Consider the following 15837-nt stretch of genomic DNA (forward strand, 5'->3'; position numbering starts at 1 on the left):
GGCCTCTAGCCAGACTGGGGCACAAGTCCCATGAGATTCAAGGCCCCCCCCCCCCCCGTCCTGGGCAGTGGACCAGAGAAGCGGGAAAGCCTCCTCTTCTCCAGGCCGGGATGCCAGGGAGGTCCATCCCAAAGGGCCAGAGGGTCCCTCCCGTCTGAGATGGGGCAGAACCGGAGGCCAGGGAAGGGCTGGGCTGAGCGGGTGGCCGCTGGGTGCCCGGGCAGCCCTGCATGCCTGGCGTTCCCTGGGACCATCCGGGACCCCTGGCCCCGCTCTTCAAAGACAATCCTCTTCCTGGCTGTGCCCCGGGTGAGGGCCCACAGGGGCAGAGGCCACTCTGGGACACGCATGTGTCTCATTCCTTCAATCCTCTCAGTAAGGCGAAGCTCCCCATCTCTGGTTTGAAGCTGAGCTCACAGAGCCTCGGGGAGGACACGCTTTCGAAGGCCGAGAGCAGCCCTAAGCGACAGGATGGGCAGGAACCTGGGGCCCTGTGAGCCCACGAGGGTCCCAGAAGGCATGGTATGCGAGGCACCCCTCCTCTGGCTGAGCTGGCCGCTCGGCGGGGACGCAGGGCTCCGGCAGGCGTCCTCTGACCCGTGCCTGCCACCCCACCCCAAGCGGAACGGAGGCCCCCAAGTACACGGTCCAGCCCCTGATGAAGAAACAAGCACAGAGACGCCCTCACGGCCACACAGAGGTGGCCCTCCGCCCACCATGCCGGACGCCCAGAGGCTGAGCGTAGGTCTGGGGACGGCCTTCCCCACCCTGAGCAGGCCTCGGGCAGTTCTGGGCATCCACCCGGCTCAGGGCGTAAAGGTCCCAGTCTCCTGGGACAGGGTCCCAAGGCCACCAGGATTCAATGGGACTTCCCTTCCTTTTGCCCCTGGGACTTTTTAAAGGCAAAGAAAGGCCAGATTTTCCTCGGGGGCATTTGTTTCATCCTGCACGGCTTCTCTTTCTTCTAGGAGCTCAGAATCCCAGGACTCCTCCTATCTGTCAAATTCTTAGTTCAGTTGCAATGGTCGGACTTATTTTCTTGAAAGGCACGCCCGCTGGTGGGGGCCGGAGCCCCGTTTCCTCTGACTGAGCTGGGAGGCACCGTCACGACACCACCCGCCCAGAAACTCGCTCTGCTCCCCAGGCCAAGCGGGCCCTGCACCGTGAATCTCCCGAGGCGGCTGAGGTGTGGACTGGAGCACCCCTGCCCTGAGGGTCTCCTTGTCCACCGAGGATTCGGAGCCCAGCCTCTCGGGCCCGAGTGAGGACAGGATGGGGTCCAGCCCAGAGTGTCACCTCGGGACAGAGGCCCTGGTGCCCAAGCAGATGACAGCTGGAGAGACGGTTTTCCAGAAGGACGGCTCCGGAGCCACATGTGGTTCCTCAAATCCCTGAACACGCCCCCGAAGATGCTCAGAAACCAGGACGGAGGTCTCAGGACGCCCGAGCCCGTGAACTGGTGCCCGGAATGGTCTTTGAACCCAACTCTGTTGACTTCACTCACTTGCAAGGCGCCCACTTGATCTGGCAGACGGTCCACACGGCCTCTGTGTCCTTTAGCCACAGACCACGAGAAAAGGAATTCACCAAAACCCTCTTTTGCAACCATATAAACTTCTCTACGAGGACAAAGAAATCGTGACAGGAACTAAACATGAAACGTGGATCCTATCCACCCCCCAGCTCCTGGGAAGATCAAGTTAATCGGAACTTCTACATTCTCAGAAGTTTCTCATATAACTTTACTCAACGGTGCTGGGCTGGGAGACGTGGCGCAGCAGTGGAATCCCCTCCGCTCTGCTTCAAACTCTCAACAGAGAAATGCAGGGACTCAGCATCCATGGACTCCAGGGCACAGAAGGACAGATGGCGATGCCTGGGCCTCAGCGGCCCCTGCCAGGCAAGGTGACCTCTGAGCTGAGACAGGAAAATGGGGGCCCCGCCCTGGAGGGCTTCCTGAAGGAGGGGGCTCTTTCCAGTGAGCCAAGCGGTGAAGGGCGCTCAAGGCTAATGCAGGAGCACGAGAGGCCCTGGGGAGGCAGTGAGGAGCAGGTGTGTCGGGGCGCAGACTCGGGTCTGAAGATTGGGAGCCACCTGCACGTGAAAAGGCAGCCCTCCCAGGACCGCGTAAGCGCTGAGAGCCCGGGAAGACCCCCTGCAGCTCAGGGAGGAGGATGCCGTTGGGGAGGCAGGGCCCCAGCTGGACGCACCGGGTGGGCCCCAGCTGGACGCACCGTCGGACGTCTCGCCTCAGAGCCAAGGCCTGGAGCCCCAGGGGCTGCGCCTGTGTCTCACGGCAGGGAGACTGTGCCTGGGCAGGGCTGGGAATGCGTCTGGTCGGGGAGGGGGAGGGGGTCTGTGGGGCAGCTGCGCTAGGGTTTGGAAACTCAAGTGGCCGCCCCGGAGGGGAGCAGCAAGTCTCCTGCACGGGCAGCAGCACCTAAGGGGTGGCCGGAGACCCCAGCAATGGCCACCATCACCGTCAGAGGCTGCACCTGCTCGCTCACGACACGTCCAGCCCACCCTAACCGCAGGGCCCGGCACGAGGAACTGGCCGGGGAGCCACACGGCCACCAGCCGCAAGAGCAGTCGCTCCCCTTTCCTCTCACGTGAGCTTTATTTTGGGGGTCAACACGTTTCTTCAGGTTGTCCAGAAAGAGGATACGGAAGAACGGCCCCCAGAACCACAGACTCCACAGCGGCTGCTGGCCGCGGGCCCTCGGGGCAGGAGGCCGGCGACTCACGGTCCACTTCCACGGCGCAGAGGCTCCTGGCCTGCGACGCGCCAGCAGCCGGGCGGGCAGGGAAGCGCAGTCGGCTCTTGGGAGCAGGGTGAGTGGCTCTGGCCGCCCTGCATCCAACCAGCAACCCGAGGCCGCGAGGGACACTCCCGAGAGAGAGGACGAAGCCCATCGGGCAGGAGGCTGCCCTAGGGGAGGCCTCGGAGACCGGCCTTCCCCTTCCGCCTCCGGGCGGAGCCGGACCAGGAGCGACCACGGCAAAGCCTCGTCTTCCGCTCCCGCCGCCCGTCCGTCCCCCACCGAGCAAACCTTCCCGTGTGGCCTAGAGCCACGGCCGTCGCTCGGGACAAACTCTGATGCCTCGTGAGCGAGTGACGCAGGCGCCCAGACGTGTGGGACGTTCCGAGGCCCTGGCCGCCTCCCTGTGCCCGCTGGCCCGCGGAGGAGGAGGGGACAGGGCGAGGGCCATGCAGGGTGCGATGCTGGGAAGGGCAGCTTAAACGGGGAGGGACCAGCCCCGCTGCAGGGGACCCGGACCGCCTCCTCACAAGGAGCGGCCGCGTGCCGCCCCCTCCTGAACGAGGCCCCCAGCCCGTCGGGGCAGCACGGGCCCTCGAGACCAGTGTTCACTGGGTACATACGTGTCACGTGCTGAACCACCACGGAACCGCTCCCGAGATAGCAGGGAAGGGGCAGAAGCCCCGCTAAGCCCTCCCCACGGCTTTCTGCTCCAATTCTCAAGAAAAGACCCTGGGACCCACTGTGCCCACCCTCCTCTCAGGGCATCACCCTAAAAAGACGGGGCCACAACCACGGAGCCGACTGTCCCCTCCCACCCGTGTGTTCCCAGTCCCGAGAGGGACCCCGCTGTGCAGGGGTCCTCACGCGGCCACAGCCCCCAGGCCGACCCGGCGCCGGCCCTACCTTATTGAGCTCCCTCAGTTTGCTCTTGGCGGCGGCCGCGTCCTCCTGCTCAGTGGCCAGCAGCTTCTCCTTCTCTTCCAGCTGGCGTTTCAGAATCGCCACGGGGTCACCCTTCTGAGTGGCCTAGAGATGCCCACAGAGCCGCGTTAATGGGGGTGGGCAGACGCCTGGCTCGAGACTCACCCCATCAGACCCCGACCCAAAAGCAGAGCGGCGGGCTGACGGTGCGGGAGCGGCGCCGTCCCGACGGCACGCACTTCTGGAGGCGGCCCCCGCCTCTGCCGCCCGGTCGGCCAGGCCTTGGGCCCAAAGCTCCGGACCCCTGGGGGCCATCGGCCATCGTCTCCGGCTTGGTGCCCACCCCTCAGCTGCTGGGGGCGGCCTGCAGGCTGCCAGCTGAAGCGTGGAGGCCCGGGTGTGGGGTGGGGGTGGGGGGTAGGTACCTGGGGACAGTGGCCTGAGCTGAGTTCAGGCCTCTCTTGTTGGAGGGGAGTGGCCACCTTGACCTCCGGCCACTTCAGGCCCGGGAGACGGCCCAACGCTCACTGAGCGAGGAGCTCCTGTGACCGCAGGACCCGTCACCACTCAGCAAGGGCTGGGGCGAGGGGGTGACCCCAGTGGCCTCAGGACACTCCCAGCATCTCTCACCACTGAGGTGCCACAAAACCCTCCAGCGAAGTTACCTACGATTCCAGCTGTTCAAGGAACAAACACGCCCCGCGGCACCTCCTGGGGGCAGCTCGTGGCCATAAGCACCAGACAGAGAGAAACCAGAGGGACAAACACCCTCCTTCCTGAGCCCGAGCTCCGGCCACAAACCAGCGGGGCCCAGCTCCTGGCCCCCCAGACGCCCCACCCCGGCTGCAGCTGAAGCAGAAGCATCTGCAGGTGACTCACGCAGCCCGACCTGGGGAGGGGGACAGAGTTCTGCCGAGAGGCAAGCGGAGGTGTTCCAGGAACACTCCGTGCAGCTTGTCAAGGCGGGTGCGGCCAGCCTGCGGGGCACCACCCAGGGGAGGCCGGGGCCCAAGACCAGGAAACCACTGCCACTCACTGGCCCCTGGGGTAGGGGGAGGGCGCACCTTATGCCACGTGTCCTGGACGACACCTGCTTTCTCGGACAGGATCTCGATGAGCCGCTGGGCCTCGCCCTCACTGAACACCATGCTTCCGACCGTGGAGACCAGCGTCTTGTAGGGGAGGCAGAGCGGGCTGTCGGTCTCTGGGGGCCCTGCGCAGAAGGGAAGGGGCAGGGACTCACACTCGGGCACCAGCCACCAAGCCCGTCACACCCCAGAGCGGCAGAGGCCAGTCAGAGCCGAGGCCTCTGTCCGGCTGCCCAGGGTCCGCGGGCCGAGTGCAGCGAGCCCGCCCTGGGGTCTCAGGTCCTGTTCAAAAACAGCAGCGGGGAAGGTCCCCAGGAAAGAAAGGCTGAGTATTCCTGGGTTGGAGGAGATGTCCCCCTACTTTTTCATCATCAAAGTGAGCAGACTTGGGCAAGGCATACTTTCCCATAGGTGCTTTTTTCCTTCCTTCTTTTCCCAGCAAACTGCCTGGGCCAGCTCTGGCTGCGCGCCACCCAGTGAGGCTCACGCCCCTGCCAAGACAAAGCCCCACCGTCGGGGAGCAGGAGGCCGCCTCCCCGACGTCCTGGTTCAGACCCTCTATTTCCAGCTCTCCCTGGATGAAGCTTAAGGCAGGTTTCAGGACAGGGATGGCTGGGTTCGTCCAGAACAGGGCTGCCTGCTCGCCGGTCCATTAGCGCATGACCTGCTGGAGGACACAGAGCCATGTGCCAACAGCCAGCTGTCACTCCTGGACGCCCGACGCCCCCGCGAAAGCTTCACTCTCACGCAGCCCCTCACACAGTCCCAAAGACACGAAAGGGCGAACAGAGACGCCCCGTCTGGCAGCTCCTCGTGCTGAGGCCCCAAACTGCCCACGAGCTGCGGAACGACAGGGCCCCAAACAAGCTGAAACAAAGCCAAGCGGCCGCCTGCAGCAGCACCTGCAGCCAAGCCCACCTCACTGAGGACAGCCAGGGGAAGGTTTCCATGGCAACCTGAAATTCTCTGGCTTGTCACAATATTTTCACTCCCTAGTCACAATATTTTCATTACAAGTCAAAGCACTTAGCAGGATCCCCTAATAAAGGGGACGTGGCACGTGGGCGAGCTGGTTGCTACGAGCACCTTCACTTTAGAACTTTTTACCCCGCAAAGCTCGGGAGTAAAAATAACCATGTTGACGTTAAAGGCCTAGGAGCTTGAGGGTGTCATGAAAACTGGGAGGTGGGGGGAGGCCCCCTTCAGCCTTCATTCTTTTCACTGAAATATGTACGTAAAATAATTTTAACCGTAAACTTCTGCACCCTAGAGACAATTCAAGTACAGCTAAACCAAAAGAGAAGGAACCACTTGGACGAAAACCTCACGGTCAGCATTCTGGTCTCTGGGATTCCTGCTCTGCCCCGTCGGCCTGCAGACCGACGTTTCTGCCAGGGTTTTTCAGAAGAGGGAGGTCCGCCGGAGTCAGACTGGGCAGGATGGCCTCTCTGAAGCTGGCCACTCAGATGTTTTCCTCTCCAGAATCACAGAGGCCTGTTCCTGCGCTGCCCCACACGCTGCCCCCAGCCATGCTGGCTGCCAGGCACCTGCCATGTGGCTGGTGGTGGGAACTGGGCTGGCTCCCAGGGGAGCACACACCAGATTCTGAAAACTTGGTATAGAAAAACAAAAGAATGCAAAATATCTGTAATAATTTTTTTATACTGATTGCATATTGAAATGATAGCATTTTGGGTAACTGGGTTAAATGAAATATATTAAAATGAATTCCATGTGTCTCTCATTTGCCTTTTTTAGTGTGGCTCAGTGTATTTCTGTGGGGCAGGCTGGCTACTCCTTTCCAGCCCTGGGGCCCCAAAGCACCGCCTGCTGAAGCCCTGGCAGCCCGGTCCCTGCAGAGGCCCCAGAGTGACCATCCGCCTAGGCCCCAGAATGCCTGCTGCACTGCCCCCACCCCCGACCGGGGGAGGGGACACAGACCTGGATGACACAGCCACGCTTCCCTATGGAACGCCGCATCCTTCACGGCCACTACCCCAGTGGTCTCACAAGTGCACTCCCTCCAGGAGGGCCCTGTGCACAGAACGTTCCTGAGAGTACTCTGGGAGTGTCATTCTAACACACGTTTGTTAAAAACTTTCTCATGTAATTATACTAAATTGTATTAGATGTTCTAGTGAACAAAGTCACGAAAACGTGTAACAAGTGGAACACCCCAAAGCTATGTAACAGCAGAACGTAACTCTCCTTGCCCACCCCCCACAGAAACTTCCATGGCCTTCTCCATTCCCGTACAAACACTTCAGAATCATTTTTAGAGAGCTATGACTTCACATGTTTTCCTTAAGGTGAGAACGGTGCCATCTTTATTCTCCCCAAATCAGGGGAAGTAAAACGGAAAGAAAGCAAAGTACTGGGAACCAGAACTCTGGGCCTCGTGTGAGTGGCATTTATTTCTGGGTTTCGAGGCCCACGAGGCGGGCACGCTGACCCATACACAGAGGACTAACGTGCCCCCCCGGCAAAGGCTCGAAGGCTAGAAATAATCCTTGGGGTTGTCAAATCTTAAGGCCCTAAGAGAAATTTGTCGGAGACTCAACATCTATTCTGTAAAGCCACAGGCTTCACAAAGACCACGTGGCAGTGAACTCCCATGAGACGGGAGCAGCCAAGGCTTCGCCCACGTTGGTGAGTCTGAAATTCCAGGTACGGACGGGCCTGGACGCCTTGGGGAGGAACCAGGCAGCACAAGGGCACGGTGGCCGGGCAGGGCCGGCGTCTCACCGCTCTGGAGTAACCCGGGCTCCTGCCTGGCCAGGGACGCAGCGAACACCCCAAGCGCTGGGCCCTGCAGGGACGGGGCAGCCTCCCCTGAGCGGGTGGCCTAGGCCGTGGTCCTTTCCCTCCAGGCGACAGCTCCCACGGGGTCCAAGTCAGAACCCGCAGAGCTGCGGACGCATCGAGGAGAGCTAGAAGCGAGATTGCTGTGTGCCATCTCCTGACCTGTAGTGCTGACAGCTAACTCAGTGAAAAATAAATAAAACCACCACGGAGCTGAACACATCCACGGGCCATTTCCGGCCTGCAGGTCATCCCTGCCCTTGGGCTGTGGGCACCCTGGTCAGAGCAAGGCCCCTGGAGCCAGGTGGTCTGGGCTTTAATCTCGGCTCAGCTCCCTCCCACCTGTGCATCCTTGGGCAAGTGGCTTCACCTCTCTGAGCCTGTTTCCTGGTCTGTGAAATGCGGGCAACGGCAATGTGCTGGGCACACGGTAAAGCACGGCAGAACCGATCAACAGGGCCAGGAGCACCGCACACCCTGACCCCTCCTTGGGTGGAGAGCGCCCCAGTGAGGAACTTGGGTGGGGAGACAGGGGGTGAAGCAACTCTGCCTTCCTCTGCAGCCCCAGCTGGCGCCCACGCCCCCGGGGACAGAGCGCTGGGGCCCAAGGCCCCTGCTCGCACCACTGTCTTTGCACACGAGGTCAAGCAGGCAGCGCATTTAGGGAAACGAGGGGCCCTCTGCCTCCCTGGGCTCTGGGCTGCGAAGCACTCAGCGCTTGGATAACGTGCCTCAAATTCCAAAACTACGCTCCCTTTTGTGACCACGCCGGGAGGCTTAATCACCTAAAATTAAACCTGTCCTGCAAAAAGGGCTTAGGAGTCTCCCCCTCTCACCGTCGACCGTGGGGTCTCAGCCACCGGGGACTTGGCGCTGTTTCAGCAGCAGCCCCTCCAGGTCCGGGCCCTGGAAGCCCTGCCTGCTCATGCCCGGCTCAGTCAAGCGACCAGGAGGCGTCAGAACAGCTGCAGGAACTGCGTGCACACAGCTGTGATCGAGGGAGTTACTGCCAGGCCCTGGCACGGGCGTCAAGAGCTCCAGCTCCACTCCAGCTGCTGCTGCAGGTGCCCGGCAGCCCTGTGCAGATGGTCTCCAGACATGAAGTATGCACCTACTGTGTACCCTGCAGTCTGCAAAATCCTGGAAAGGCCTGTGGGACTCCCAGCTAGGAGAGGGGAGGAGACCCCGGACACAGAATCAGGCAGCAGAGCCACAGGGCACCTGGGGAAGCAGCCATGGCAGCAACGCTGGCGAGGCTTTTAACGCAGGAGATGCTTGCGCCAAACACTACCAGGCGGAGAGCAGGCGGGGCCAGGGCTTCCGGAAGGGGAGGGAGTGGCAGGGATGACCCGAGGCTGGTGGAGCAGAGGCAGCTGGCGCTGGCATGGGTCCCAGGGATCCGGGTTTCACCTCGTGGGGAAAGGGGCAGTGCCAGGGAGTGAGCAACGTTTGCACCTAAGGACACCCGGGGGCCAAGGCTGGAGGCAGGTCAGGGAGGAGCCCAGGGCCGGGGCTGAGCGTACTCAGGAAGCAGGGTGGCGGTGACAACCCAGGGCTCTGACAGCAGACACGGGTGGGGTCCTGGAGGCCGGAGGAGAACTCCAACGGCAAAGACGCTCACGTCCCAGGGAAAGTCCAGACCGGTTGTGAAGGCCTCTGCTCACACACACAGGTGCAGGCCGAATGGCAGCTGCTAGCTCGGGACCCTGCAGGGGCGTCACCCCAACAGTGTGGGTGGGGGACCTGCATGCTCCCCCCAACAGGAAGCCAGACCCCAGCCTCGGGAAGCCCCCCAGGACATCCCCAATCACCTGAGCCAAACTCAGGTCAAAGGCCAGGGCCCCAGGAAGGGCCCCTGTGCCTTCTGGAAGCCCAGCACTTCCCAAGCAATTGTCAGATTCAGAAACAGAGCCAAGCCCCCGACTCCCGCTGACCCCAAGTCCAGAGGGCGGCCACCGTGTCCAGAAACGAGGAACCTGGGCCACCCCCCCACAGCTGCACGTTCACAGACAGTGGCCGTGAAGGGTCCTCCTGAGCCTTCGGGAAAGCAACCCTTCGAGGCCCTCGATGGAAGATCCACCAAATGCGTCAAGAGACGCAGCTGCAGCTCCTGCCGCCCTCACAAGCTGCTGGTCTGCACCATGGCGGTCAAGGGCAGCACACACGCGGCCGACCCCAAGCCCGGCTCAGGCTGAAGCCCAGCACTGCCCAGGGCTTCTGCCTCCCGACAGGGTGCAGGCCTCAGATCAGCGGCTGCACTGGACCCTGGCAATGGCGTTTTAAGTGCACTGGAGCAAAGGACAAATAATGTCAAGAGCAACCCTACTTGGGGCCTTTGAATCAGGCCTTTTCATTTGGTTGGAGAAAAAAATAATCTCTTGACAAACTGGGAGATTGTACACATAATGACGTCTAATGGAGTTTTTAAAAAAATCCTATAAATTGAATGACTGTATTTTTCCCTTTATACTTTTGCTTTTCCCCCCAAATTTTAACAAAATCAATTTTAAATCTGAAAAAAGAACACATCACAGTATTTCTTAAAGAAATACAACCCCTGGAGGGCCTTTGCGCCAGCTCCTTCCTCGGGCCTGAGGGGACCAGGAGGTCTGACCTACTGCCTGCAGGAAGGACGGGGGACGTACAACCTCGGGCCTCCTGCCCTGGCAGTGATGGGAGCCACAGCGCCACCCCATTTGACAGGACTGAACAGAGAGCCCTGGAAGAACGTCTTCCAGCAGCTTCTCTGAGACGTGACACCAGACTCGCTTCCCCAGGGGATGTTTTGTTCTTTCAAAAAGAAGAAAGGGAAAAGTTGAGTTTGAAGAACTTGCACAGAAAGTGAAAAAAGCTCATGAGCTCTGCAGTTTTCTTCAGAGCTTCAGACCCTGAGAAACTAAGTTAAGTTCAAAAGAGAGGCTCAAACGTAATCTCCACACACCCCCTCTGTGCCTCGGCCTGCGCGGGAGGGGCAGCTGCTGGTGGCCGAGCCTGGGCGGGCGCAGACGGAGACCCAGGCCCGGGGTCCCAACTCTCCCTTCTGGGAAGTCTTGAAACAGAGCTGAGCTTTGGTTTCTGCTATCCTAAAACAGGTAAAAATACAAACCCACCTTAAAGGAAGTTGGGGGATAAATGCACAGAAAGAGCCCCTCCCCACACACCAGGCTGGAGCGCAGTGGGGCCCGTTCCCCGGGACCCCGGCCTCAGGCACAGCAGCCCGCGGGGCACAAAGGATGGGGGGGCGGTGGGACAGCAGGAGGCAGGGGTACAGCTACTGTTCAGTCCCACGGCTCAAGATGAGGCCCTGCGGGCTACAGACACCCCGAATGAAGGTCTCCTGGTGGGTCTGGCCCCTGCCCTGTTACGTTACAGAACATGACCCTATTCCTGCATCTCCCGGGGTCCAGCAGCGGCAGGAGGCCTCTCACAGCACGGAGCTGACACCCCTAGGATGCTGCCAGGTCCCGGATGCAGCAACTACCTTTATCTCTCGTCTGACCTCAGTCACCACCATCTGCTGGGTGCCCAGGGGCTGGGGCAGCCCAAGAAGCACTGGCCACTTCCCCTCCTCAACCTGCGCCCCCGAAGGAGCAGGAGTTCTCTCTGCGGCTCAGAGGACGCTCGGGGCCCTGAGGTCAGGGCTGGGCTCCCTCGTGGCGCCCGAAGGGGTGGCACCTCCACTTTGGTACAAGGAGGGCCTGTTTCTTCAACTCACAGACAAATAATGGAGTTTTGGTTTCTCTTACATTAACAAGAATACGTGTTACAGAAAAACTGGAAAGTGCAGAAGGGTGAAGGGAAGAAAATAAAATTCACCCACAGTCCTCCCCACAAAGATGGACTTTCTGCCCCGTGGACCCTGTGAACGCATCGGACTCAGCCGTCGTGGGGTCATGCGGGCCGGTCTGAGGGTACCTCCACCTCCTGGGGGCTGGCTGGGCCCTGACACGATGGCCTCTGGTCCCCGGTAGATGGCCCGCGTCCGCGTTAAGGGCCAGAGTCTGGCATGATGCCAGGCACAGAGTCCAAGAGGAGGGCCGCCCGGCCTCAGCCTCGCTCGGCAGTGATGCCCGCAAACCAAGCCCCCGTGGCAGCACGAGTCCCAGGGCTCGGGCCCAACTCAGTTTCCAGAAGGTGCCTCCTGTCTGGCCCAAGTCTGGGCATCCAGTTCCCCAGGCCTGGCCCGCACTGTTTGCGTGGACTCCCTTCCAGGAGCTGAGGAACGGCCCTGCCGAGACGGCCCCAAACCACCCCCATGTCCACTCACTTCCTGGGCAAGAAGCGTGCTTTCCTGATGAACACGAATACTTGCCGCGGTGGCTCTCGGAGAACAAATCAGCAGAGGCCTGGACAGTGCCGCCGACTTGGAAGCTTCAGTTCTGGAAGTTTCCACTTCGTTATGATTCCGTGAGTCCCCTCTTCTCCAGACACTGGGAGAAGTGTCCATGTTTCTGTTTCAAACCCAAGTGCTTTCTCGTAGTCCACACCTGGGCTCCTGACGGCCCTGAAATCGCCACCATCTCCACGGAGCCACGAGAGCCGAGGTCAGGTTGGGGGGGTGGCGCTCGCGTGGGCCCATCACCACGGGAACCGTCCGCTGCGCCAGGCCTCCAGAGGGTAAGGCAGATAGAGCTTGTCTTCCTAAATTAAGAATGCATCTGCCTTCTGACTTAGCAATCACCTACCTAGGAATTTACGTTACAGAGATACTCACCCAGTGATACACGTACGCCACTGCAGCATTAATTTTAGCAGCAAAAGAACAGCACACTGCTTCATGGCATTTAAATAAATGACGTTATGGTCACGCCGTGGGCTATGATGCAGCTGAAAGCAGCAGCCCTGGGATGCGCTGAGGAACAAAGGAGGCAAGTCCGTCTCTGCAGCGCAGGCCCGCTGCGTGCGCCGTGTGATGAGCGGGGCATCTCCGGGGCCCCCCAGGAGGTGGGTGGTGGCTGCGATGGAGTGGAGAGGAAGACTCTCAATTCTTACCTTCCATGCTTCCATACTGTTTGAATTTTGTTTGCTGCAAGCACACATTTACACAATAAATTTTAAAAAGGATTAGGAAGGTGGGTGTTCACTGTCAAGTCTGGTCAGGGACAAGGGGTGAAAACCTGTCACACAGCCTCGATTTGCTCCTGTAGGAAGATCAGAAGTTCCGGAATAGCTCCAACTCGGGCCTGCGGAAGTGTGTCCTGTGCCCGATCTCCTCTGGGGCTCCTGTCAGCGGAGGCCCTGCTGGGACAACCAGGTGTCAGGTAAGGGCTGGACAACTGAGGGAGCCACCCCAGCTCCGGGGCTGGTCTTGCTGCTGACGTGGCACATGTGTGGGCCAGCCACAGGCTCTGGGAGCTCACTCACGGCTTCTGTGATGTGTGGGACAACGGGGAGCTCACTCCCACCCCACTCAGGACACAGACAGAACAAAGACGGAGGAACTCCTGACGCCACCACAGGGCTGCAAAGACAAGTCCATTTTCACGGGGTCTCCTGCAAGGTGACCCAAGAGGCCCCCTCACTCCCGATGGCTCTTGTTTAGAAAAGCTTTGTCCAGTAGAACCTTCTGTGCTGATGGAGATGGTCTTCATCTGCACTGTCCAAACGGGCAGCCACTGGCCCTGTGGAACTACTGAGACCTTGAGTGCGGTTTTCACTTTGACTTTTGATTGATTTGAATGTTAACTGGCCCCACGTGACCAGCAGCTCCTGTACTGGTCAGCGCAGCCCCAGAACCTAGCTCTCTGGTGCCAACGGTTAAATCTCGTGGCCCTGGACCCTCCACTGCCCGAGTCCAGGTCCCCTCCCCCAAGCTCTCTTCCTGGCCTGCTCCACACCAGCGATGCAGACCCCCTCCCCAACCATCTCCCCCATCCCCGCAGCATGATTATCAGGACACCTCACTCCCCAAGGCATTCACACCTCCAGGCCCCCGAGTTTCTGGATGCCCAGGGCCAGTCAGCCAGCGGGGATCTGTCCACAGTTCCCTCGAGGGGGTACCCATGGCCCTGAAGAAATGGGGTGGGTGGCCCCCAAACTGACTGAGTCCCGGCTGGCAGGCAAGGAGGTCAAGGGCAGGCAGCTGGGGGTGACCTCAGCCTTTCAGGTCAAGGGAGGAAGGCGGAACACGAGGTGTAACTAAGTGAAGGGAACACGGCCTGCTTCTCACTGGGCAACGCGGCCACACGGGCAAAAAGCTCGATGTGAGTCAGATGAACTGGACCCCGAGCTCCACAAACAAGCTGTGATCGCAAGGGAAGTGTGAGCCGGTTCCATGAGCCACGGGAAAAGCTGAGCCGCCCGTCCACACCCGTCCTCGTACCCTCAACCATCATGGCTGTGGCGGACGTGGCTCAGCGGGGAATGCGGGGTAAGTCAGACCGACAGACTCACTGTGCCCTCGGGAAGCGGTCCTTCACAGGCGCAGCTGCAAAGCTGCTCAAAGCCAAGCCCTTACAGAAAGAACCCACCTCCCTTTCCTGCCCCTGCCCCCAGCCCCAGCAGACTCGGGGCCCTGACCATCCCTGCAACAGCACCGGCATCTCCGGGGAGCTGCTTAGAAATGCAGCACCTCGGGCCCCGCTGGGAACCACTGAGTCTTTATCTTAACAAGACCCTGCACGTCAAAGCTTGAGAAGCCCTGCCCTGGGGGAATCTCCACGGAGACGGGGTGTGGGAGGGCAGCGGCGGACAGGGGCCTGCATCCATCTCGAGGGCCCACCAACTGTGGGAAAACGGGGGAAAGCACGCGGGGCACGTTCAGGAAAATGAAAAACCACAAGCATGTTCCCCACGTTTCCGACTCTTCAGAGTTGAAGAATGAAGCAATTCACCGCTCAGGTGTCACATCACCTGCAGGCCACCCGGTGTGGCTGTGCTCTCTTTGGGGCCTGTCCGCGTGCTACGTGGCTGGCCGTGTGGCCCAGCACCCCACCCTTCGTGATATTCTCCCTGCAACCTCGGAGTCACAGCCCCCTGCCACCTGAGTTGATCAGTACTAATTTCGGCCATCCTTCCTATTTTCTAGGGTTTGATTTCTTTTTACTTTAACTCTAATTGATACACACCTGACATTTTCACAGGGGCTGAGCAGACCCTTCCAAACCTTAAACATCCTGCCCAGGATCACTGCCTTGACCTGTCCCCTCCCCGCCCTGAAGCGCAGGTGAGATGCAGTCTAGTTTGGACCACTCTCTTCCCTGACCTGCTGGCCTTGGTCCAGCACCCTATCGTAACTACAATAGTTTGGGACTGTGTTCACACATCAGACAGACCGGCCTTCCAATAGCCACTTAAAAATCTATTCAGTATTCTTACCTATTTTTCCCTCCAGAGGGGACTTTTAAGCCCACTGAAATTTTGGCAGGAAGAACAGTAAACTACTAGGTTAACTTGGGAGTGACTATCATTTTATCTGTAATATTTAATCTTTCTTATCCTGAACCATGGTATTTTTTCTGTTCAAATTTCCTCTTATACCACCTCAGGCGAGCTGCTCTGTGGGTTCACACGGGTGGTAAGTTAGGTCTTCCTCCCAACAAGGTTCTTTATTATCTGCAAATTAGGACAATTTTGCCTTCCTTTCTAATATTATCATGTTTCTGTTTCATACCTTACTTCAATGGCCAAAGCCATACACAGTAACGATGACCACAGGAAGCTCTAGTGTGAACACACCTGATGCGTGAGAAGCCAGAGAACAGGCGGCTCTCACCTGTGTCCCCGTCTTCGGCCTCGAATGCCCTCCTCCCAGGGGCAAGTGGAGCAACACCGTGAAGATAGGGCAGCGTGCTCTCCCTCCGCCATGGCGTCAGGGCTGAGGCTGAGCGCCTGGGCTTTCAAAGGGCCTGAGAGGCTGGCATGGCCTGTGGGGCAAGGTGGGCCGGTCCCTGACCCTCACATGGGACGAGTGTCGCCTGAGTAAATACACCCCCAGAAGTTGGGGCGGAGGAAACAGCAAAGCGGATACAGCTTCACAGAGGGACAAACGTAGGGCCCTGCCTACCGGGCACAGGTCCAAACGTTTCAAAGCCCTTAATGTACCTCACCGAGACAAATGCAATTAATTTTCCAAATCAACTAATGGCTAATCTAAGAAAGAAAGAAATCTAGAGAGAAAGAGAAGAAGAGAGAGAGAGAGAGAGAGAGAAAGGGAGGGACAGAGAAAGAAAACATCAGACTATTGTATCAAGTGAGTGATGAATATGAAAGAGGAACTCATGGGCCCAATTTCTACAGTAATCCGTACTAAAAAGATAACGGAA

At 59.4% G+C, this 15837-nt stretch overlaps 1 protein-coding gene across 6 annotated transcripts in view; it reads right to left on the reverse strand.

The window, feature by feature from the left end:
- Nucleotides 1-15837, reverse strand: part of RRBP1 (ribosome binding protein 1) — a 58294-nt gene that overhangs the window by 18705 nt on the left and 23752 nt on the right. For all 6 annotated transcript variants that reach the window (XM_057529174.1, XM_057529175.1, XM_057529171.1 and 3 more), the window contains exons 3-4: nt 4748-4896; nt 3666-3788 (exon numbers count right to left, since the gene is read on the reverse strand). In XM_057529174.1, coding sequence (XP_057385157.1) covers nt 3666-3788; nt 4748-4896 — 272 coding nt within the window. The remainder of the gene's footprint in view (nt 1-3665; nt 3789-4747; nt 4897-15837) is intronic.

This window comes from Balaenoptera acutorostrata, chromosome 15 (genome assembly GCF_949987535.1).
Source record: "Balaenoptera acutorostrata chromosome 15, mBalAcu1.1, whole genome shotgun sequence".
Classification (NCBI taxonomy): Eukaryota; Metazoa; Chordata; class Mammalia; order Artiodactyla; family Balaenopteridae; genus Balaenoptera; species Balaenoptera acutorostrata.